The sequence below is a fragment of the Cololabis saira genome, chromosome 3, assembly GCF_033807715.1.
Source record: "Cololabis saira isolate AMF1-May2022 chromosome 3, fColSai1.1, whole genome shotgun sequence".
NCBI lineage: Eukaryota > Metazoa > Chordata > Actinopteri > Beloniformes > Belonidae > Cololabis > Cololabis saira.
The window spans coordinates 32,363,442-32,388,993 of NC_084589.1; the positions used below are offsets into that span (position 1 = coordinate 32,363,442).

The 25,552-nt window shown below is 41.0% G+C and overlaps 1 protein-coding gene across 2 annotated transcripts; it reads right to left on the bottom strand.

Moving 5' to 3' along the window:
- Positions 1 to 4,146: 4,146 nt before the first annotated feature.
- Positions 4,147 to 23,131, bottom strand: thrap3a (thyroid hormone receptor associated protein 3a). Of its 2 annotated transcripts, XM_061717265.1 has the most exons (11): positions 22,904 to 23,131; positions 18,128 to 18,272; positions 13,113 to 14,012; positions 11,380 to 12,066; positions 10,026 to 10,198; positions 8,875 to 8,986; positions 8,468 to 8,552; positions 6,147 to 6,328; positions 5,873 to 6,050; positions 5,624 to 5,767; positions 4,147 to 5,481 (listed from the first exon to the last, which is right to left on the bottom strand). In XM_061717265.1, exons 2-11 carry the CDS (start codon positions 18,247 to 18,249, stop codon positions 5,245 to 5,247), a joined length of 2,820 nt encoding a protein of 939 aa, XP_061573249.1. In that variant the 5' UTR covers positions 18,250 to 18,272; positions 22,904 to 23,131; the 3' UTR covers positions 4,147 to 5,244. The 2 variants fall into 2 exon arrangements, with proteins under 2 accessions (XP_061573249.1, XP_061573250.1); XM_061717266.1 differs by lacking the exons at positions 18,128 to 18,272; positions 22,904 to 23,131 and adding an exon at positions 16,346 to 16,434.
- Positions 23,132 to 25,552: the final 2,421 nt, after the last annotated feature.

Genomic DNA, 25,552 nt, shown 5'->3' on the forward strand with positions numbered 1-25,552 from the left:
AGTTGGAGTTAGAGATATTAGTGGAAGAGGCAAATTGTTGTGCCGTATTCAGCACCCCTGCCGTGAAAAGCACCCCCTCGTATATTCAATGATAAGTAGACCAAGAAAAAAAACAGCACACTGACACTTCAATATATTTATATATACACACTCACACAAACACATACTTAGGAGTTTATATTATATATATTTACAAATATTATGGAAGACAACACAGTAAGCAGGCTATTAATTAATGACATCAATAACCATTTACCCGATTCTTGTTATCTGTGACTGTGATTGTGGGAAGTATGACTATTGTGGAATCCATGAGCGCATTTCAACATGAATCATTAACACAAAACTGGACGCTAAACAGAACATGACACGGAATGAGAATATAATTTTTGTCAGACGAGGGGGTGCTTTTCACGGCAGGGGGGCTGAATACGGCACAACACCGGGGTATGACTGCAGAACAGGCGCACAATAAGAAACACTTTTTTCTCCATGAAAACACGTGATTTATTTATTATCACAAATACAAATATGAATGTGCCTCCTGTGGCAACCTTTTGCTGAATAATACTCGATTTAACATTCAAATAAAATATTTCTCCTTTTGCATGTGGAGATTAGCACCTTCCTTTCGAACGTATTAAATACAGACGCAATCACAATCCACGCAAAAACTTTCAGGCTTGGTAAATCTCATTGCGCGTGGTAAATGGACCAATTTGCATCTTCCCCTCCCAGTATTTAGCGATTTCTGGCGGGTACGCCCCATATTGATTATTCATCAGGGCAAAAGTACTAAATGAATTGCATGTGCTATTGTGCGCATTTGAGAGGCGCAGTCCTCGCAGTAAATCAGGCCCTAAGTTTGTGACTGAAAGGCTGGATAAGTGTACAACACCTATCACACATCCTCTTCCAAAGAACAAGTTGCCACTGTTCAGCAGGCCACCTGTCAAGGTCAAGTCAAAAGAGAAGGCACAACTTGCTGCACTGAAGAGTGACTGTGGTCTTTTTTCAAGGATGTACATCTCGTGTCAAACAAGAGATGGCGACATCAACAATTTCTTTTCCCATGAAAAACCCGGCAGCACCCCCAGCTCTGTCAAGTGGAGGAAAACTTCGGCTTGGGGTTAAAGCTGATCTTCTTCGATGTCTGGAGTCAAATCTGCCCGAAAACAAGAGTGTCCCCGTGGCTGATGCAGTTATTTTAGATGGTGCAGCTGTGGTTCAAATGCTGAATCCAAATACATCAAGAACATTCCAAGAGTATGGTGAAACTGTTTTTGCACCATACATCTCTGCTCAACTTGATGTAAGCTCCCGTGTTGACCTTGTTTGGGATGTATACTTATCTGCCAGTCTGAAAGCCTCAACAAGGCAGAAAAGGGGGAAGGGCATGAGGAGAAGAGCGGCATCCCTTAATGCGATGCCCAAGAACTGGAAGGACTTCCTTCGATGCGATGACAACAAAACAGAGTTGTTTTCTTTCCTGACACGAGAAGCCATTCGCCTGCCTGTTGCACAGGGCAAGGAACTGTATGTAACTGATGGAACTGGAGTGCTCTGCTCTCTTACTGACTCATGTGTGGCCTGCCTTGCCCCATGCCTGCAAGAGGAGGCTGACACTCGACTACTTCTGCACGCGGCAGATGCTGTGCAGAAGGGTTGTAAGAAGGTGACCATACGTACAGTTGATACAGACGTGGTTGTATTGGCAGTGTCTTCTTTCAGCAAAATAGCTCCTGATGAGCTGTGGGTTGCCTTTGGTGTTGGACCGAGCTTCAGGTACATTCCTATTCACCAAATTGTTGCCACAATGACTCCTGCCAAGTGCCTGACTCTCCCCGTCTTTCATGCTTTCACTGGGTGTGACACTGTGTCTGCATTTGCTGGCCGAGGAAAGAAGACAGCCTGGGAGGGTGAAGGATCAAGGTCACTGATCGAACGATTTGTGGTGCTGATGTACGACCGAACCAGTGCATGCATGGAGGTAAACGATGCCAGGAAATATCTTTTCTCCCAGAAGTCCAGGACTTTGGAGAACATCCCTCCAACCCAGGCAGCCCTCAAGGAGCACATCAAGAGGACTTGCTTTCAGGCCAACCTATGGAACCAGTCACTGGTCTTGGATCCAAACATCCCAGACCCATCTGACTGGGGTTGGAGAAAAGAATCCACTGGGTGGCAGCCATTCTGGACAGCTCTCCCTGAAGCATCAAAATCTTGCCATGAGCTGATCCGGTGTAACTGCCGCAAAGGGTGCACTGGACGGTGCACATGTGTCAAAGCTGCACTTGCGTGTACTGATCTCTGTTTTTGTTCGGGAGATTGTGTTAGGGTTTAGTCCTTCATGACTAAGAAATTTGATTTCCATTATGTGATCCATTATTGATTGTTTGTTTGATTATTATGCAACCTTACAGTAGGTTTTATGACAGGTGCTGTATTAATATAAGTTATTATAATAATTCTTGTCATCATCAAAAAAATCACTTGTTACTTTCATTATTTGGGAAATAAACCACCTTTCTCCGTCTTTCGCCTCCCTTTGTCTGGATAAATTGACCTTGACATTGATCTGAAGGAATTTTGTTGAATTCTATTGGTCTCAAAACCAACCCACCAACTGAATGGGCACCTAGAAAATTAGTGGGAAATGACATCTTAAATGTTCTTCTACTGCGCTTGGTCCGAAGTTAAGCATTTGTCAATATTTTTGGTGGCCATTTTGAATTTGACCTCTCCAGGGCCTCAGGGGTCAGATCTGACTGTCCTCCACATCTGAAAATAAACCTCATGGTATCATCTAAGAGTGGTAGAAGTTTCATGCTTTTTTCAAAAAGTGCACAGTTTTTTGGTAATCCGCTGTACTAACAGGCTGTGTGCTGCAAAATGTGCTGCAATTCTGGGCCCGAAGTTCCCGCGCTGTCCTGCGGATGTGACGTCATGCACGTTCTCCCCGTTCTCTCGTGCCGGCTTCGCTGTTGGCTGCAGTACCCCCGACGGCCGTCGTGGCGAAGGGTAGCGCTATTGAGTCTCATTTCTTAAAAGGAGCCTCATGCTCCTTTAAACATGTCCTAAACATGAAAACATTAAGATTTCAATGTCATATATATATATTTATATATATTTGCATATACACACTACCAGTCAAATGCTTGGACACACTGTCCCATGTCCAAACGTTGGACTGGTTTATATTTGCACAACTTAAACAGTCTTCAGTGCAATCTTTGTTTGTTTCAGTACTCTAATGTAAAATGTTCATAATTAAACATTTTAGCAGATGGATCCAAATATACAAAAAGTGCAACTGCAAATAATCCTGAGTCAGAATAAAACTGGGAGGACTTTGACATTGACCACCACTTTGAAAAATGCACCGCGTATCATGAAGATGGGCCATTGTAGGAAACCAAACCGTTTGAAAATGTGTTAGGGAGTTATTGATTTGTCTTCACAGACCTCCATGAAGCACACTTGGGGGTTCTGAGGTTCTGGCTTGGTTGACTTTTTTTGTATATTTCCGAAAATGTAAATAAAAAATTATAGTAATTCATCCTATATTAAAGTGGAGGTTCATAGCTTTAAGGAACTTTTTGTTTATTTCAGTTCATTGTTCTGTAGAGTTTGTTGCCATTATGGCCAAGAAGGTATTTAGTTGGTAAGAAGCAGCGAAGTAAAGAAAACAAGAATCGTTTCATGTCTGTGATCTAATGAGCTAAGCAAGTAGCACCTTCTCACCTTCCTGCAGAGGTAAAAGAGCACGGACACCCCAAAGAGTATTTAAAACATTAACAACTTTTGGTGGAACATGTAGAATTTAATTGAGACTTTATTTGAACTGTTTGAAATGAACAAGGTTTAGTAGCTTTACTTTTCCTCTTCATACGGATCTTAGCTATACCTCTAAAAACACGGATCTAAATGGAGTCATGAAAACTGCCAGCTGAGACTTTTAAGCTTCATTTTTAATGATCACCCACTCATGCACACATTTTTAGATAAATATCTATCTTTCTATACACATTTTCACCTCAATATATGATTAACTTGTGAACCTGTTAACACTCAACTGATATTTGTTATCTGTTTTGGTCTGAAAAATCACATAGATCCAGTTCAATGAAAGACACATGAAAACAATTATCAAAATATCCTGTGTCTCTTTAATTTACAGTCTAGAAAACAGTGACAACTAAACAGGAAAAAAAAGGAATATTCCCCCAAAAGTTCATCTTTAAACAATCAAAACAGGAATCTCTGTCTGTTTGGCCTTTAATTTACAAGCAACGAGGCAAACAAATGATGTAACCCAGTTCTATCCCAGGCTTAAAAAAAAAGAACGCTTAGCACAGAATACACACACTCATCAAGCATTTTCTCATCTCTGTGGAAACTACCATATAAAATAAGCTTTTTTCCCAATATTTTCATGTTTTATAACTGATTAAAATCTTGCAAACACAGAGAAAATACATTAAAGTCTAAGGTAACAAACACTAATCCTCTTTCAAAGTAAAGTCAGACACAAAAACTAAAATGAATGTCTATGCAGGAAAAACGTGTCATGTTTGCCAATCATATACATTCTAGTGGCATTTGTGGTCAAGCTAAGATACGGCAAAAAAAGTTTCATGAGCAAATTAAATGCACGAGTAGTCAGCCTAAGACAGATGAATTGTGCTGCCAGTTAGTGTTATCAATCGGATGCTGCGGAGCGACGGACAGCAAGTGCGACCTTCGACCCGGCAGAGTTTGGTCCCGTTGTCAAACCAGGGTCATCTTTTTGTGCTTGTGTCAACAATTAGTAGAAGTACAGTGTTCCTGCCATCGTTTTCATCCAGACGAGACCACACTTCAGAGAATCCTTCTCTTCCACAAGTATAAGGCACAAACTTAGTTGATTAACAATGAGAAGTACATTTCTTGCTGCTTCAAAATACCAGGGCCATTACGGAGGAGCGCTCTTCTTACCGCCTCGATGGGAAAAACATCCGTCATGGAAAAGGCTGCATGAAACAATTCAAAACAAAAAAGCAAAAACAGAACAAAAAGTAGCACAGCCTTTGAAGTTTCATAGGAAGCGGCATTTAAAAGTGTTTTCTGCTAGTCCCGATTGTTGTCAAAACTGCTCTGAAACTGAAACAATAATATTAAAGCATTTCAACCGCCACTTCTGCATCCGCTGTGGTGGATGAACAAGACTTAAGATTTCCAGCAGATTCCTTCATGCTCCGCTGCTCAAGTATCCCCACCCATCTCCGGCTCCTTGTGGTCCTGCTTTGCGCCGCTTCCCTCCTTGCCACCTTGCTCCCCATTGGCCTGGAACTTATCGAGGGCCCATTTGGGGCTATTCATTCTGGCACCGCCGGTGGCTTTGCGGATTATGAATCGTGCCCTTCCACTCGGGAGGCTTCCCCGCCCTCGCCCTCGGCCGTCCATCCACTTGCACTCAGGCTCTTTGTCTCTGTCATCGTGCTGAAGAGTTAACAAGGAAAGATGCGTCAAGGAAGAACAACAAAGTGACTGATTTCATGTGATTTCAACTGACATAAATGCTATAATTCATTTTAATCAGTTTGCAAATAAAAAGCAGTCCCACAAAAGTACACAACCCTACCAAGTAGTATTTTTTGCTCTTGGGAGTAAACTCTGGGTCCCAGTCTGCACTTTTGGGCTGTGACGCAACATTCAGAGGGTTGCTATGGGAACTGTTTCCCTGAAAGTTATCTTTGTTCCAGCTTCTTCCAGAGATTCGTATTTGCTGTAATTGTAGAAAGAAAAACGCCCCAAAAAAAACAAGAAACTGAGAATGAGCTGACACAGAGGAAAACAGTGAAAACCAAAGTACACGTGTGCTTGAACTCACAAATCCTCCATGTGGCCATCCTCCCTCAGCTGGAGCTGGTGGCTCCCTCTGACCCGGCCTCGCCCTGTCGGCCACCTCATCTTTTGGTTCAGACTTGCCACGTAATGAGCTTTCATCTTTATGAGATTTGGATGAGGAGGAAGATGAGGACGAACTGGAGCGAGAGCGCTTCTTGTCCCTGCAAATGCAAATTCAGTCATGCCAAGATGCTTATTTTGCAAGATATGTGGACAGCATTATTTAACAGAATTGTAGACAAAGCAATTACACATACTTTGATTTCTTGCCATATTTGGAGAGCTTTTCCTCAGATCTCTCCCTACTAAAATCGGAGGATTCCCCCACAGCTCTTCCACGTTCTTGATTATAATCCCTTTCATAGGTGGAAAACTTTTTTCGACGCTCAATGTCCAAACGGAGGTCCATTGGGTCAGCCTTCGCTTTTTCCCCGCCGTCCTGAACAAACCAAAACACAGAACACAACGTCGTGGACAGACTTTGGATTAGCATGTAAATGCTATCAGTCTGCTCTCAGCCAAGCTGGTTTGTAGATTAAACAGTGAGCTCTGTGAGAAAAAGGGGGGAAAAAAAAATCTGCTGACATCCAGCTGGCCTGAACAACATGGAGCCACTCTGGTGAGAACTTTCCAATGCATTGAAAAGGCCGAACCTTTTTTTCTTTCTTTTTCTCATATCTGTTTGTGGTATTTTCTGAACCATTCTCCAAAGCATATGCGAGTTAACGTGATTCCTAACCAAGAACACGTGTTGTCACATTCAGCAAAAATCTTCTCGCATCTATGAGCTGTTCATTTCAAAAGTACGCTGTAGACGAAAAAAAGAAAAAATGTTTTCATACACAGCTCTGGCTCTAAAAGCCCACCCCTGTAACCAGTACTCGAGTTGTAAAAAGAATTCAGGGGGGATGGTGGATTTTATCATACAGGGACAGATAATTTGTGCTGATTACAAATAATATAATATATTACAAATAATAGCACTGATCAAAACACCTGCAGGAATACTGCAGGAATGACATAGCAGCAGTTAAATACAGCCTTCTGTAAGCTTTAAATATCCACTGGGCTTACACCAAATACATCAAAACACAACAATAAAAAACAGTTTTCTGAACTTATCAATATGACTCTGTCCTTCACAGGATAAGTAAAATGGATCACTGCAAAAACTCAAAATCTTAACAAGAATATTTGTCTTATTTCTAGTTAAAATGTCTCATTTTAGTAAAAAAAAAAATCTCATTACACTTAAAACAAGAATCATCACTGGAAAAAACAACAATTTTCACCTGTTTCAAGTAGATTTTCACTTGAAATAAGTAGAAAAATCTGCCAGTGGAACAAGATTTTTTTGCTTGTAATAAGAAGATAAAATCTTGTCCCATTGGCAGATTTTCCTACTTATTTAAAGTGAAAATGTACTTGAAACAGGTGAAAATTGTCAAATAAGTTATTTTTATGGCGTTATTTTTCTGGTGATGACTCTAAATGTTGAAATAGCAGTAAAACCACATTCATTGATGAAATGGCATAAGGGATGGAAAGGGGGGATGGCAGTTTTACAGGGGGGATGATTTGGACCGTTTTTATTTCAGGGGGGATGCCATCCCCCCTCATCCCCCCTCATCCCCCCTCATCCCCCCTCAACTCGAGTACTGCCTGTAACCATAACAAACACGGTTTCATCCAATCATGGAGAGGGGGAAAGTTTTGTGCTCAGGAAGGGTTTTGAATGTGGGATAAAAATCCAGCTCTTGAGGCAGCAAGTGCCACCAATGTTGCATCATTTTAAGGGTTACAACCCTCCAACAGCTGGTTTCCACATTTCAGAATGTCAAATGTAGTCAACAAAGTGTACTTAGTTTTCAAGACACAACACTTTTAAAACCCACTCCTCTCTAACCGGTTTCCTGCGTCAAACAAGTTTCATTGTACGTTTGCTTATCCTGCTACAGCGACGGTGAACTTTGAGATATGCTTTGGGAAATGATTGAAAAATATCAGTGTAAATGTGCTTAATGGGGATTTGGTTAAGACATGCACAACGTGCAGCGAGGCCTTTAACAGTCAGGACTAACAGAGCATGACGATTGTTCATGCTGACTGAAGCTCAGTCGGTTGTGTTTGCTCTTCGTTTCGCTGCGACAATGAAAGAAACTCTACGAGGCATGACTCAGCGTGTTATGCATGTAAACACAAGCACATGTGCACGGCGTGCTTGCACTGGGTTATAAATGTTCCTTATTGAACTTTTGTCTTTGTTTTTTTCGTGGATAATACTTACAAAAATGTTTGTTTAGAGTCCTTTGGCAAACTTTGTCTGAGATGCTTCCATTTTCTGACCGTATTTGATTTTTTTTTTTTGTCTTTCTTTTTAGCCTCTGTCAGGCTTGTGCCCACAATACCGACAATTCACCACATAGGCCAGACAACAAAGTCAAAGTGCCCTCTTTTTTCATTTCTTAGACCGCTGCCACTCGCAGAGAGCCACGGGCCTTAAAAGAGTGCAGTCTAATGGCATCTTGTTTGTTGTTTGTCTTTCCAACACATGTCATACTGAAAAGTGTTCAGTCACCTTGTAAGTGCCTTCCTCTGAGCTTTTCATCCCCTCAAAAAGTTGAGGGTGTTTCTTAAAAGCACTTGGTGAAACGTCAATTCGCCTGTGACAAAGGGAGACAGTCGAGACAAGAGAATTAAGATGGCAAATAAACAAGCAAACAATAAGCAGGTGTCAAAGACTGTAAGCTACACTGAATTTGAGAAAAACAAACACAAAATGGGGAAAAAAAGCGAAAAAAAAAAGACAACAAATGCAGGGGGGAAAAAAATAAAACTGACCTTCACCAAGCATGAGATTTAAAAAAAGATAATCTGCGTTTTTTCAGATAAGGAAAGGGGAAAGAAATACCTGAAAGCTGTTAAAAGAAGACGTGAAGCCACAGCACACTGAAGGTGAGAGGGTCACTCAATAGGCGACTCTACCTGTGTATCTCTGGGCTTTTTCTTGGCTTCATCATTTCCTTCTCTGCAGCTTGTCTTTGGTACATGGTGAATCGCTCGTTTAAAGTCGTGCCAGAAGACGGAAAGTGCTGGGCTGGGAGGGTAAATGATGAGAGATAACTGAATCTGTGGAAACGGCACGTTACTTTTCAACTGCCTGGCGTCCTGCACCGATCCATAGAACGGTGCCCTAATTGATAATCACAAAATGTGTCCTCTGTGTGGTTACACATTCCTCCCAAATTACGCTATAATCCGCTGCTTATTCTTCCTGAAAAAAGCATCCGCGACGCGGATTGGAAAATCAACTCAAGCTCACTTTGGGTAAAGCCAGTGGCTGAGCCAGAAACATCATGGTGTGTGGTTCTGCAAAAACAGATGCCTTCATTTGTTACTAAGAAACGCTTTGTGAATAAATCAAACATTGTGTCGTAAGGAACGGCTAGGGTTGCAAAATTATGCAGCAATTAACAGGATTATATATGGGAGTTGGAGAGAATAAAATTGAAATTTTACCTGAAGAACCTGAATGCAGTTGGGAAAAAAAAAATATTTTCACTATAGTCTTGTTAAGAAAAACATATGAAGAGGAACTTCTCACCTGTGAATTCTTCCCATGAAAAGTTATTTTCTACAATCTAGAATTTCTATGCAAATCATATTTGTTTTTTTATATTTTTATCCCTGATTTTTTCCCATTTTTTCCCCCCCAGGACTGCTACCTAAGTCAGTCCTGGTCATTGCTCTCCTCTGCCAACCCCGGGAGGCCCTGCTCTGAGCTCAAGTCTCCTCCTTTACTTGAGGAGTAAACAGGACTGTTTTTGTGAGAGTAGCTCACATTAGCTACCCAAGGGAACACTTGGAGAACATGCAAACTCCACACAGAAAGGCCCTTTGCCAACCTCACCCAGTGTCCCCCGCGAGAATTGAACCCAGGACCAGCTGTGCCACCGTGCCGTCTGCAAATTGTATTTGAAGGTAAACTCTGCTGATGAGTTCACTTCATTGCCCCCTACTCTAGCGACCAGGAACTAGTCAAACACAACCTGTAACTAATCCAACTTTACCATGGACACCATTTGACTTGAAATTGAATTACTCCCTAGGTCCCCCGGCCGAGCAGTGATACTCACCTTTAACGTGGTGAACGATGGCGACGATGTGCTGAGCAAACAGCTCAGACGGGCTCTTCTGCGACTGAGGGGCCTGAACGTGCTGAAAGATGGAGCGAAACTCCTGATTCTTTTTCGAGGACTGCACAAGGTCCTGACACAACTGTCGCTCTTCGGCCAAAATGTCCAAAGTGCTGAAATGACAAACACACATTCTCTGGTTCAGTGCTCTTCTTCATGACAGAGAGGGTCAAATGTTCCTCTAACATTTAGGGATGGGCGGTATGGACTAAAAAATGTATCACGATAATTTCTGGCATTTATCCCGATAACGATAAAAATGACGATAAAAAAAATACTCTTTCTTTCCTTCAGGCTAATTTCTTTCTTTCTTTCTTTCTTTCTTTCTTTCTTTCTTTCTTTCTTTCTTTCTTTCTTTCTTTCTTTCTTTCTTTCTTTCTTTCTTTCTTTCTTTCTTTCTTTCTTTACTTCAGGCTAATTTCTTTCCTTCTTTCTTTCTTTTCTTCTTTCTTTCTTTCAGGCTCATTTCTTTCTTTCTTTCTTTCTTTCCTTCAGGCTAATTTCTTTCTTTCTTTCTTTCTTTCTTTCCTTCTTTCTTTCTTTTCTTCTTTCTTTCTTTCAGGCTCATTTCTTTCTTTCTTTCTTTCTTTCCTTCAGGCTAATTTCTTTCTTTCTTTCTTTCTTTCTTTCTTTCTTTCTTTCTTTCTTTCTTTCCTTCAGGCTAATTTCTTTCTTTCTTTCTTTCTTTCTTTCTTTCTTTACTTCAGGCTAATTTCTTTCTCTTTCTTTCTTTCAGGCTCATTTCTTTCCTTCTTTCTTTCTTTTCTTCTTTCTTTCAGGCTCATTTCTTTCTTTCTTTCAGGCTCATTTCTTTCTTTCTTTCTTTCCTTCCTTCCTTCCTTCCTTCCTTCCTTCCTTCCTTCCTTCCTTCCTTCCTTCCTTCCTTCCTTCCTTCCTTCCTTCCTTCCTTCCTTCCTTCCTTCCTTCCTTCCTTCCTTCCTTACTTCCGGCTCATTTCTTTCTTTCAGGCTCATTTCTTTCTTTCTTTCTTTCTTTCTTTCTTTCTTTCTTTCTTTCTTTCTTTCTTTCTTTCTTTCTTTCTTTCTTTCAGGCTCATTTCCTCAATTTATCATTTTTACCGCGAGATGACAAATTCTTACCGTGGGGAATATTTTTGACGGTTTATCGTGAACGGTAAAATATCGCCCATTCCTACTAGCATTACAATCCTGCTCCCAAAACAATAGTATGTTGTATGAAATGTAAAAAAATAGGACAAAGACAACATTTTAGTTATTGAAACCAATGGAAAAAAAAAGTAATGCTAAAGAAAATCATTATTAATGATACCCACCTAGTCAGGCCGTCTCCAAGGAAATCCATTTTGACATTAAATTTTGCCTTGTCTTTTCTTGAGGACATGAGAGGTGTGTCCTGTCCTCCGACCGTCAGCAGTTCTCTGTCGCCGCTCCTCCTCACTGTTGAGGTAAAGGCCGGGATGGAGGGACTCGTTGCCATCTTCCTTGCTTTACTGCTCATGTCTGCAGACGGCTCTTCTAGTTTCTTGGTGAACTCCTTCTTAGCAAGAGCAGCAGCGCTCCTCTCTGCTTTATCCTGCTTCCCACTGAAATACGCCTCCGCTCCCACGGCGTCAAGGTCGCCATTCACAAACTGCGAGTACGCCGCAGTCTGCCACTTGGCAAAGCACTCTTCAAAGAGTTTTCTGGCCGAGTGAGTGACCTTGCTCTTCGGCTTGGAGGTCTCTTCACCGTTATGCCGGCCTTTGTGGAGTGATTTGGAAGGAGGCTTAGCGACCACCTCCTCCTCTTCCTCCTCCTCGGCCGACAGAAAAGGGGAAGCTTTTAAGAAGCTCTTCAGAGACACCACATCCTCACTTTCCTCTCTGTGCTTTCTCAGGTCGGACGCAGCTGCTGATGCTTTGCCGTTTACTTTCCCCTTCTCCACATCCACATCATTAGCATCTGTGCTCATTGCGTTTTCCCAGGCAGGGTTAGATTTTTTATTTTCCTCTTCCAAAAACCTAAATAATGAAAGAAATTAGGAGCTGTATCTTACAAAGCATGCTGCTATAGAGAAAAATGTAAACATTTGAGTAAAGACTTCTTTAAAATAGTCAAATTTAAGAATTTTACCCATCAAAGACATGAAATTAGGGCTGTTCGATTTTGCCCAAAAATAAAATCTCGATTTTTTTCTCTCAAAATCCGATTTTCGATTACAATTACGATTATTTTGTGAATTGACAAAAGGCAAAGAAATGATTTCAAATATGCTGTTTTTTTATTGAACATTTGCCCCATTGGGCTTTAAGTGCAAACTTTTCTCTTATTAAACCAAAAATGAATGAATAAAGTGCAAAACTCTGTAAAATAAGTTGAAAAAAAGTTTTAAAAAATATAATAAAATATAAAGTTTTATCTCTGGAAAAAAAAAAAAAATCAGCACTTGCAAACATATAGTAAGTTATATTTCCAATTAAATAAAACAAGACATTTTCTAATTAAACTAAACTGGGTCTTTGCATGCTAAATAATAATGCAACCCATGAAGGAGGTAGAGGTGTGTAATGTCAGTCATTACATTTACTGTTCACATTTGCAAGTTTTTTGCAAGGAACACGAGCCGGTGTACCGCATCTGGCTTGAGGGATGCCCGGTGGCATGTTACAACGCCCCCTCCTACACTAAAGAGCCTCTCCGATGGGGCACTTGTCGCAGGTATTGAGAGGTATTTCCATCAATCATTAATATGGTATCAATCATTAATATGTGTGCAGACAAGGTGTAAAAAAAAAGTGAAAAATCGATTTTACGATTTTCCCGTTTTAACATCGTTCTAATTACATAATCGCGATTACGATTTAAAATCGATCAATCGAACAGCCCTTCATGAAATCATAATGAATTGTAATGAATTTTAATTTGAATTGTACATTTCAATCATTCCAAATCTGGGAAAATGAGTGCACCCTGTTATTAGAACCATATTTGACTTGAACCTTGCAAAAAAACAAAAAAACAGAAACTGTGATTTAAAAGAAGAAATTAAGAATAAAATTGGCCTTACTTCCTGAAGGCGATAGAGATTGCTTTTTTATCTCCATCCAGACATTCCTCGGGAGAGAAAAAGTCAAAGCTGGACAGCATGGGATTCAGACCTTCATGTGAGGGTTTTTTGCTTGCTGCCATCTGCCACATGGGGGCGCCATTGCTCGCATCATTTGGGAGTTTAGCAGGATTCGCCTGACTTGTACTCTGGCTGCTCTGACCGGCAGTCACAGCGGAGGCCAGGGGGCTGCTTTTCTTTGGAGTACTGCTGCAGTCTGACAGGTCATGCCAGCTCCCCTCCGTTTTCCCACCGCCTGAACCTTCCCTCTCACTTCCTGCCAATAAATCAACAGGCTCCGTTGGCTCCTCGTCTCCCCGTCCTCCCTTCTGGACTTCTGCTGAGGCCACTTGGTCCTCTATGACATTTTTGGAGGCCGGGTTGGCCAGCACGGATGCTGGCCTACATTTTGGGGAGGAGGAGTGTGATGAGGAGCAAGAATGCTGAGAGAGTCTGGACAAGGGGGAAGAGGATCTGTCAGAGCGGTGGGAGTGGCCCTGAGTGGGGCTCTCGGAGCATTTACGCAGGTTTTGCGACTGTCCTTGTGAACTGTTGTACTGCCGCTGGTGTGGCTGCGGCTGCTGACGTTTCTGCTGCTGCTGTTTTTGAGGATGCTGCTTGTAGTTTTTCCAGTTGGGGCGGTAGTTGTTGTTGTTGTTGTTGTTGTAGTAGTTGTAGCCGCCACCTCCACGCTGATAGCGCCCGCGAGGAAACTGGCCCCGTCCTCGGCCCCTGAAGTTGTAGGGCCTCCGGAAGCCACGGTGGTATCCCCGGAACTCCCGGCTGCTGTTCTGGTATCCCCGCGGATATTTCTTTTCACGGTTGGAGAAAGGAGAATGAGATCTTGACCGAGACCTGGAGCTGTGAAAGAAAAAAGAAATACAGGAAAAGGAGAGAGAGAGAGAGAGAGAGAGAGAGATATGTATAAACTGCAACAAAATAAAAAAAATCCTAAGCTGAGTCCCTAAACCCAACTTTTAAAGAACATTTTCTTTAGTTTTTCATTTACAGGACTGTCTCAGAAAATTAGAATATTGTGATTTTCTGTAATGCAATTAATAAAACAAAAATGTCATACATTCTGGATTCATTACAAATCAACTGAAATATTGCAAGCCTTTTATTATTTTAATATTGCTGATCATGGTTTACAGCTTAAGAAAACTCAAATATTCTATCTCAAAAAATTAGAATAATCTGGGAATCTTAATCTTAAACTGTAAACCATAATCAGCAATATTAAAATAATAAAAGGCTTGCAATATTTCAGTTGATTTGTAATGAATCCAGAATGTATGACATTTTTGTTTTTTTAATTGCATTACAGAAAATAAAGAACTTTATCACAATATTCTAATTTTCTGAGACAGTCTTGTATATCAGGGGTATTCAACTAGATTCGGCCGGGGCCACATCTGCAAAAGGACTGTATGGAGAGGGCCGCACAATTTGAAAATGTGGGGGTTTTCAAAATGTATTTTGCACTCAAAGACGAAGACTTATGTAAATACATTTGTATTATACATTTGAATATATCTAGTTTACATATGAATTATGTATTAATTGTCTCCAGATTTAGTAATTGTGAATGTTAAATATAATATTCAGATAAAGAAATATTATTTTGAATGCAAGTTCATTTTGAAACCATGCATTGTGCAAACTTAATGAAATTGATATTGACCTACTTTTAATGAAACACGCCATAATGACAAAGCACCACTTTCCACCAAGATTTCCTTATTTGAATATTATATTAAGCATTGAGCACAACCATTTTAGTCCATAGTAGCCAGTTATAAAAATATTATTAATTATTTTTTATTTTATTTATTTTTTTCCAACAAACACCCCCTTTTTTTAAATATGACCAGGGGCCACATAAAAGCTCCTGGCGGGCCGCATGTGGCCCGCGGGCCGCCAGTTGAATATCCCTGCTGTATATGAAGGATCATCTTTATACTTTGGTGAAAGTTTTTATGTTGAAGTGATATCAGCCTTGTTCAGAAAGACAACGTCTCCACTCGATGAGGACAAAGTGTCAAAGTGTTTAAAAAATATAAGATCTGTGAATAACCAGATCATTTGAACAACAATGAAACCAACATGTTAGATGGCACTTTTCCACCATCTATCCCCCATGGAGCCAAATGAACATGGTTCTGTGTACTGGTTGAGCTGCGCTCCAACCCTCACCTGTGATCACAAACTATGGGTAGTAACCAAAAGAGCGAGGCTGCAGATAGAAGCAGCTGAAATGAGATTCCTCCAAAGGGTTGCTGGACTTCCCCTCCGAGAGAGGGTGAGAAATCCCGCCATTCAGATGCAACTCGACCCAGAGTCGCTCATCCTCCACAACAACAGAAGCCAGTTGAGGAGGTAATCTGGCATCTGGTTATGATGTCTCCTGAACACGTCCATAGGGAGGCGTACCGTGTCCCAAAAATGAAAACTGCAGTGTAAAGTTTGGTCAAAGAACCTCTGAATAACTTTTAGTGCTTATTTAACAAGATAGGAAAGGAAAACACAGGAATTATACATCTCATAAAATGTGCGTTATGGGAAAATATAGCAGCTACAGAAGGGGAAAAAAGATGGTACATAACATATGTCTTTCCACGTTTGAGAGGCCCACAAAGGAGTTCTGCAAGGAGAAAAGCAGAGATTGTGCTGCTGAGCCAAGTTGCAATATCAGAGTCGACCACACGGGGGCGCAGCTGCACTGCTGCCTATATAATACCTTGTATAGGCAGCAGGGCTCTACATAACCAGGACCTTACACACAGACTTCACATTATATCACCATAAACTAAACTCTTCTCTTCCACAAATTAATCGTTTAATTGCAACATCAATCTGCTGATTCTGTCCTCTTTTCAGCACTAACCCCACAACTCTCTGCTGATGTGATTAGAAAGATGGGACGCTACAAACTCACAACAGACATCAAACTAACTGAGCTGTACAAGAATTAATTCTATAACTAGAAAAGTCATATTTCCTATTAAAATCCTCTCCGAAAATAAAACGCCACCGAAGTTTAATTGTAAAAAGAAATGCATAGTTTTTGAAATCTTGAATAACACTATTATAAACTGAGAAAAGCAAAGCAAAGTCAGAGCAAAGCACCGCCACAGCACATGCAAGCACACAAAACCACGTACGTAGACCAAAAACGACAGCACATAACTCACCTAGTGTGTTTTTTCATTGGAATACAGAGCGACTGAGAGACGGCAGCGCACTGAACAACACTGCACACTTGTAGCAGCAGCTACAGACGCTCTGAGTAGCTCTGGTGGAGCACTGAGTCACATGGACGGAAAAAAAAAAAACTGGAATCCTTTGACCCTATGTTTGCCACTTACAAGAGCTCTTCGAAAGGATTAGGGGGAGAAGAGTTCTCAGAGATGATTTAGACACAAATCACTGGTGTTTTGCCTCTGGAAGGGCCGCAGAGCGTGAAAGTGATGTCATGACACTGCAGGACGGTTCTTGGTTAACATTTGCATGATCTCCCAGTGTGTGTGTGGGGAGGTTATTTCTGTGGCTCTTTAAGCTTCCTCCCACAGCCCCAAAACACCCGGAGCAATATGAAGCAGGTGGAGAAAATGAATGCATAGATTTGCTTGTCTATCTTTATTCCAAACTGCACAAAGCTACTCTACTCTTTAGCTTCTTTGCGTGATGTCCGGGAAAGCAAAACCCTCACTTGAGGTTTTTGTCTCGCTGAAAGCTGCCAATCTATGCAGACTGAGGCATATTTCATGTCTGACGAGGTGACACTGTAATAAGCATGAGATGGTGACAGTGGGAAGAGAGAATTTACTGTTCACTGCATCTCGCCAACTTCGACAATCTATTAATATGTCTACTCAGCAGCTTGTGTCACTGCAGTCAAAGGTGGTAACAGAAAAAATAATATCAGGTAAACAAAAAAAACTAAAAAAAACTGCTTTCTCAGGCAGTATTTTGGGGACCAACTTGTACTTGAGCTGTAGGACTAGAGAACATTTGTATGTGTTCATGTGCAGTTGTTGCTCCCCCAGGTATGTAAATATCCGTTGACCTAAATCTAAGCAAATGTGTGCGTTCATGCCTCTCTGGTTCCGGCTTTTCGTACCACACAAACCAAGGCGGGTTCAACAAGAGTAAACCAAAGGATTCCTTCCATGCGTCTTCTTCACGCTAATTTTAATACAAGCTCTGCAGCTCTGCCAGGAAACGAGCAAACCTGCCATTTTACTGCGATGCCACAGTCACCCTGCCAGAAACAGCAAAGACATCAGCAGAGTCTCACCGTTTCCTCCAAATGCACAAATATCCCTCTTCAGTCTGAGCTTTTTCTACTGAAGTAACAAAGGACAAGCTGTGCCTTCTTGATTAAAAGCTTGATAAATATTTAGAGATGTTCCTAAAGTGAACTAAACGCTAAATGTTTTCACAAGTGATGAAAACAGTCCTCTAATATAACCTGGCTTTGCTGAAGTCCCTGACCATCATTTGAACTCTTTCTCAAACAAATCAATTTCCTCTTTACTCCAGAGTCCAGGAAAAACTAGAATCCAATATAACTCAACCCCAGCTTTGTCCATTCACAGCCTCACCGAAGGCAGAGACAAGGTCTGACATAGTATACACAGATAACAGGATGAGCTATTAAAAGCATAACAACAAGGTGTACTTCCACATCCACTCTGTACACAAAGAGTTAAAATTTACTGCAAAGAATTCAGATAAAAGAGGTTTGCAAATGTCAGGGAAAGATCAATGTGTGTGCTCAATGAACCACCTGCTACGGGGATTTCATCGTGACCGTGGAGTCAGTCATTTGAATTAGGGCTTTCAAAGCACAGATTTGTAAATGTATTATAAAAGGAAGTGTGCAAAATACTCTCTACGGATATAAAAGAAATCTGATCTCAGCCACAAACACACAGGAAAAAAAATCCTCCGGAGAGGACGACTGTTCGTACCTGTAGCGATGCTTCCTGGACCGGGACCTGGAGCGACTTCTGGACCGAGAGGACGAACGTGACCTCGATCGGGATCTCGAGCGGCTGCGAGATCTCGAGGTGGATTTAGTGAATCTGGACATCACTGCATTCAGCCCACCTCAAACTGTCACACAGAAGCGTTGTAAAGTCCAGTTAGGATTGAAAAAAGAAAAAAAAAAAGAGTACAAGAGCAAGCAGCACATGTGTTTGAATAAAAAGAAAAAGGAAAAAAATAAAAAATAAGTTTATCAGCTCAACTATTCAAAGCACTGGCTCCATCCAATTTGAGTTTGAAAAAAAAAAAATCCGGTGTGGGAAAAATCTGCAGCCGAGATAAACCATCCGAGATGCGGTTCAACAGTGGACCCGATGGCAGAGTTGAGTGAAGAAAGACAACAGCTGTGAACAAGGAAGAGGGCACTGTGCAGAGCAGGGCATCCCAACAGAAGCACTTTTATTTAGTCCCTGGTCATTTGCATAAAGGGCCGTCTTCTGTCAGCCATCTGACTTCTTGGCTTTTGAGACTGCATAGAAATGAAATCAAATAAAATAAAATAAAACAAACATGCACCATAGTTTTCTTATATTTCCCAGACCTTTGTATATTTAGGAAATCAGGAAATATAAAACTGGTTATAGATAAGTAGCCGGGTGCTAAGAGACAAAATATTAGCTTCAGCATGAAGCATCTTTTAATAAGAGATTAGTCATGGAAAAGTGACAACTGTAATAAGAAAAATATGGTTTAACGTGACCAGATTTGCTCCAGTAAAACCAAAAATAACTGAACTGAGTATTTTGAAGAAGTAATGTTCATTTACGAAAAATGCCTTTGCTCAAAATATTCAATGCTCGCTCCAGCTCAGTGAGTAAAAGGTGGAAGCAGCGCAGCACGGTTCATTAAACTGCAACAGTGCTGTTTTGTGTTTTTCGTTCACTATGTCACTTTCTGACAAAACGCGACCTTGACTCGGCCAAACGTAAATGTTTAAACCTCCCCATCCCCATTACATTAACGAGAAGACATTCAGCTATTCCAATGGCAAACTGAAAGACATTTACTTGTGGTTAATGATCTCTCCTGATACTGTTCTTTAAAGTTCAACTGAGGAGCTTCTCAACTCCTGCAGGGCCTCACTTGTACACCCCAAAACTGAATTATTGGCATAGTATAGTATGAGTATCTAGTCACCGCCAAGGTCCACAGGGCATTATCTGTGACATACAATCCTACGTGAGTATGTGAAACCCCGGGATTAAATCATGCATCTCTCCTCATGAGACTCGTCCTGGGGGACGTTGGAGGGAGGAAATTGCCGACTACACGTAACAGAGACTTCAAACACTGCACACCCCAGCACATGGTGGGCCCAGTCTGCATCCCTGCTACTATTTTGGAGAGAATTGGAGCAGATCAATTTTCCTCCGCCCCCTCCTCCTCCTCCTCCTCATGCTCTGTGAACTTCCCACTTTCTTCGTTCCAGGCGGCTTGTTGTTTTTGGCTTCCAGGGAATAATTTCCTGAAGACCCAGCCTCAACAGACCGCCGCTTTAGCTTACTGTGCACATTTCAAGACTGGCAGTCAAATGGAGCCGATTCCAGCCCCTCTGTGAATAAAGACGGGATTCTTTAAATTGTGACGGCTTGTTGCTTTTTGACGTAATGTTTCAGACAATGTTAACTTTGCAGGCGGCTCATGAGGAGAAAAAAAATTGAATTTTAGTGGATTATATTGAATTAGTAGAAGCATCTGTAATTAGATAGCTCAAATAAACATGTGTGATTCAGATATTTTCATTTGGCTGGAAAAGGCAACCTCGAAGGTTCTGAATGGACGTCAGCGGCGAGGCGCTACTGTATGCTCAGCTAAAGATACTCCACCATTATGACTGCTTTATGAACACACAAGAGCTTTATTCGTGTATTACTTGTGAGAAGAATAAGGATGAAGTGTGCAAGCCTCTGACTGGTTGAATTGAACAATGAGCCGGGTTATGGCTGCAGCTGTCTTTGCTCCTCGCTGTGTGGTCGCTGTCCTAATCACTGACATTTCAGCCTCTCAGCGAGGGCTGCGGCTAGCTCGGTCTTTAATCACCCGCTTCTGCATTTCCACACACCAGTGCGCCTACTGACACACATTTACACGAATGTTCATGGATCTGCGAGGACGGTTTTCTTTCTTCATTTTCCACTAATTTTCTCATTTACCCCATAGGCTTCACCATCGTCACTTATGTCTCGCTGATGTAATAATTGGTGCAACTGCACTTTGTCAGCTCTTAGTCTGACAAAATATTGACATTTTTACTTTCTTTGTGATGTGAGAGTGGAATACTGTTATAAGGAGACACATGGTAAGGATATGTTTTAAGCTAAATCAAAAATAGACTATCTCATATTTGACGTTTTACAATTTCTTGCCACATTTGGAAAAAATAAGATTAAAATCAAACAAACAAAAAAAACAAGAACAGTATAGTATTGCCAGGAATAACATGTAAAACTTGAAAAGCAGGTCTACAGCCTGCAGCAGAAGAACTGGAAACAAAAGCAAATATGATCAGAGTATGGTTAGTGAACGTGGCCTAAATGAGAACCGGAACAACAGCTACTGAGCCGGTCCAGTGGGATGCAATCGCACGTATTCAAGCACATAATTAAGACTGCCTTCAAGGCAGACAACGACAGCTGCGTAATCCTCATCAGCTGCTTATTTCATGTAACGGCAAAAGAAGCTCTGATCAACAATAGTCGTGCAACCCGAGCCACAGCTCAAAGTGTTTGAGGAGAAACAGTCCACTCAATCAGGCGTCCTGTCATTAACAGTGGGATGCCACAGTGGCAGCTGGAATCACACTTGCTATCTATACGTGCCCCTGGGACACCCCAGGCACTATTTCGGAAAAGCCACTGCAACTGTCAACTGGCAAAATGTTTGGTTACTGAAATGTAGCAGGCCCCCTTAGTATTCCCGTGTGACGTGTCACATGCACGCTGAGGCAGTTAATGGATAGCGAGGCTACTTGCAGTGCTGTGAGAGACAAGATAAAACCAGCTGCCGCCTTAAAGGGGTTTTCACTAAAATAAATCCTGAGAATTTGGCTGCAAAACAGTCGACTTTTGTCATCAGGGCGTTGCTGGACTGACTGCACGCAGGGATTTCCTGCAACATTATTATTAACTAATCATCCACATTGACAGACAAGCAACCGTTCATCTTGGAAGCTGCGGTCGACTTTCTGCTGACTGCTAATTCACTATCCTCATCCAAGACAATTGTCTTCTGGAAAGATCTGGTACTTGTAACGTCCCAATTTCATTCTGATGACGGTAATCAGCCCAGTTAACAACAGCCATTGTACAGTTTCAGTGATGTGTGAAAAAGCTGCTGGAAAATGGCAGCGCAACAGTGACATCCTCTCACCGACATACTTCGGAGCTGTCTGTCATCACCGCATTCGTGGAGCTCTCCAGCATACAAGAGGCAGCTCGGCAGCTAAAGGTCCTCTCTATTTTGGTCTGTTGTGAACAACTTGGTAAAATACTGACTTGTGGTTTTAGTATGCTTTTCCAAAATACATCTTTGTTTGCTTTTTATGTGGCTTGGCATCTCCGGGTAAAGCTGCATTAACAGTTTTTTCAATAATGCTGCTCATCAGGATCATCAGAATACTTTCATTCTTACTCTGGAGAAACTACTGTAGCTCAATCGGTTGAGAGAGGGGTATGACAGCACGTGGAAAAAGTCAGGTGTTAACTTTCCCTCTGTTGTTGAAAACAAAACAAAGTACCGTAGACACCCAAAATAATAGTCACAGTGTTCTTGCCACTTTCACTTTCAAGTCAAGTTATCCCACATGTGTTCCCAAAGTGGATGACCCAGTTACAACTGGAAAGAAAACTAACTGGGCTGTATTGCAACCCCAGTTTGAGCCAGTATTCTTTGACATAGGCACACCCTTTTGTCATGTGTCACTGTACTCTTTTAGTGCAGGGGGTGTTTACTGATGACGATCCACCTCAACCAGGATCCCACAGCCAGCTAAACAGGATCCATCACGTCTTCAAACGTTTTCCTCTTTTTTTCTCCCTTTTTCCATCAAGTGGTCCCCAGAATAAGAATCATGCTGGACCAGGAGACTCACACAAATGAGCAAATTCTTATAGCTGTGTGATCTGGCAGGCTTTACTCGGGATTCTAGTTGTTTACTGTCAGTGAAGCCTGTAATCACAACTTTCATTGGACAAACCACCAAAAACAGCACTCAAAAAAACAGTCATAGTCAAATTAAACAGCTCCTTTTACTGAAACCCCCTGGTGGTCTGAGGTTGCACATTGGAAAACTATATATCAAAGACATGCAGGATCTAGGCAAAATGTGAACTACTGAATAGCACAATCTTGTAGCAAATTGTGTTGTTCCTGATGGGGGGGATCATCCTGGAGTGTCCCCCGCATGCATTGCATGTGCATGATGCATCGGGAGAACACGGAATCCAATAAAAGACACGTTTAGATAAGGACACGTAAGAATAAATCCCCTCTATAATGATGCTGACACTGTACAAGGTTGTATTATGTGTCCAAGGTAACGTCCTAATAGCAATTATGGGATGATATATACAAAATATATTTTTCCGACATGCTGTTAAACTTTCATTTCGTGGACTGTAAGCTCAAATTAAATACTATTATCAAAAGAAAAAAAAAGATGAGAAATAAAATCGTCAAAACTGAAGAAATAAACAACTTACCGGTTGGCGTTGTCGGTCAATGCGTCACATTCAGGGACCCCGGAATGATGTGGGAAAAATCAGATAGAGCCTTTTTTTCTCCCGGCTCGCTCGTGCCTTCGCGCTGTTGTAGCTCGGACCGGCCAGTGTGAGTGTTTGTGTCTCGGTTAAGGTCTGCGGTGTTCAGAGAAAAGGGGTGTGACAGATCCGCGCTGGTTTCAAGCTCATGTTCCCTTCCGCCTTCACCGCCGTCGCTCCAAACACCTATTATGCATCTGAGACAGTGAAGAGAAGCGCAACTAGAAATACAAGAGGGAGAAAGATCCCACTCTTTAGCGTCTGTCACTCGTGCAGGAACCATATTCGGACAGGGGATATTTTTTGTGCATGATGCTGTCCTTGTGGCGTTTAATATGTGTTTGTGTTGGATATTACAGCACAGTAGGCTGAGTGTAGTATTTTAAGATGTTTTGGGGTTGTTTTTTTTAACTGTTTTAAAGTGCAACATTGTACCATTTCCTCTGCAAAAAACAGAATCTAAGATAAATCTGTTAAACTTTCCTGCCATCTAAGTATTAAGCTTAGAAGCCCCTGCTAACATTTGTATGTGGTGCCCATCTGAGATATAAATGGGCTGAAATTGGGTTGTTCTTGTGTGACTGTCCATGGGGTCTGTGTTTGCACTATGGGGGTTGTTGAATGAATGAACGAATGAATGAATGAATGATATTTATTGGTCACCACCAAGCATGAACACTTAGGACCAAAGGGTCAGGGCTGAAGCCTCGGCTTGTGAATGCCCCCCCTTCTTACATTTCAAAATATTCTTTTGTCTGACATGTTTGAGACATTTTCCTTATATGACATAAACACAAATGAATAATAGCTAATAACAACAAAAAGCATATGCACATATACATGCATACCTATCTGCTTATGACGTACCTACACCTATATCAATACATGTACATATATACAAGCACATTACATATCCACATACATATGTACACTACACATGCTTACACTTACATACATGCATGTATCTGTACACACATATGTTAAAAAAAAGGATTACTTAAGTGTTTATCAAAATAATACTCAATGTACCCATCCTTTTGTTTCTTTTCTTTATGACATCATTCCATTACCCGGGAACAAGTCTGTACTTATCCATCATCATGCCTTTATACCTTTTTTTTAAATTTAACACATTTTTGCTATATTTTAATTCTTCCCGTAATGCATCCCATAACCTCACGCCACAAACAGAAATGCACCGACTTTTCGCAACTGTATTCCAGATCTGTTGTTTCCAGTTGAATTGGCCTCTGAAGGCATAACCCCCCTCTCTCTCTCTAAACATGGTTTGTATGTTGGGAGGAAGTACATTTTTTCTGGCTTTAAACATAAGCAAAGCTGTTTGCTGTTCTACCAGGTCCATGAATTTGAGTGCTTTTGACCTGATGAATAATAAATTGGTGTGATCATTGACAATGGTTAATACTCAGGCACATGGGTGACGAATCCACATGAATGGGTGCCATATATTTTTTTCCAATAATAATACTATTACAATATACAGGACTGACAAAAATGTCATACATTCTGGATTCATTACAAATCAACTGAAATATTGCAAGCCTTTTAATATATTTTATTATTGCTGATCATGGCTTACAGCTTAAGAAAACCCAAATATTCTATCTAAAAAAATTAGAATATTCTGGGAATCTTAATCTTAAACTGTAAGCCATAATCAGCAATATTAAAATAATAAAAAGCTTGCAATATTTCAGGTGATTTGTAATGAATCCAGAATGTATGACATTTTTGTTTTTTTAATTGCATTACAGCAAATAAAGAACTTTATCACAATATTCTAATTTTCTGAGACAGTCCTGTATATCGAAATAATGGCACAATATAGATAATAAGAAAAAAAACAAATCCATAATTGTCACATTCCATATGTGACATGCCATAATTGTCACATTTACTTTGACTCAAAATAACACACACACACCCTAAACACTGCAGGCAGATTCATTATTCAGCCAGATGACGTGTACCATGTCACAGCATACCAGCTTAAAGAGAACACAAGTAGAAAAGTTTGAGTAGACTCAAACATTAAAGCAGGTTAAAACAATAACTAATTAAAGCTTTAAAATCGACTAAAACATGAAATACGATACTCAGGGCTCCAATACAATGGGAAGTAGTATTCACTGCTCCATTAAAACTAATTCTTCACCTGACTGTGTAGGTGACAGTACACAGTCCTGTTAGTTACGAACTAAGAATCCAGCTCACAAGATTATGGCTCCAACTGCTCTTGGGGCCGTCTGGCCTAAATAAGATTGTATTAAAAGCTAAAAAACATTCCAACGATAAAACTCCAGCACGTATCCCATGTTTGAAAATCATGTTAAGTGAAGCATCATGGACTCCCTTCAGCAGAGTAATCAACCAGTCTCACTAGTTTGGAAGGCCTGGCTTTTACTATTTCCTTTATAAGTTTTACAATTCCCTCTCAAAACACTTAGAAGACATTCTGGCATTGGGGATAGCCAACCTGTTTCATGGTTTGCAACAATATAGTATCCCTTTATTCACATTTTGTTCAAAATATTGTCCCTCTATGGAAGACAGGTCAGGTTCAGTTTTTAT

Coding starts and splice junctions, on each gene's coding strand:
- thrap3a (XM_061717265.1), bottom strand. CDS start 18,249: ATGTCCAGATTCACTAAATCCACCTCGAGATCTCGCAGCCGCTCGAGA. Junction 8,553..8,874: donor AAAAGCCCAGAGATACACAG/GTAGAGTCGCCT, acceptor CCTTTGTCACAG/GCGAATTGACGTTTCACCAA. Junction 5,768..5,872: donor GATGGCCACATGGAGGATTT/GTGAGTTCAAGC, acceptor CTACAATTACAG/CAAATACGAATCTCTGGAAG.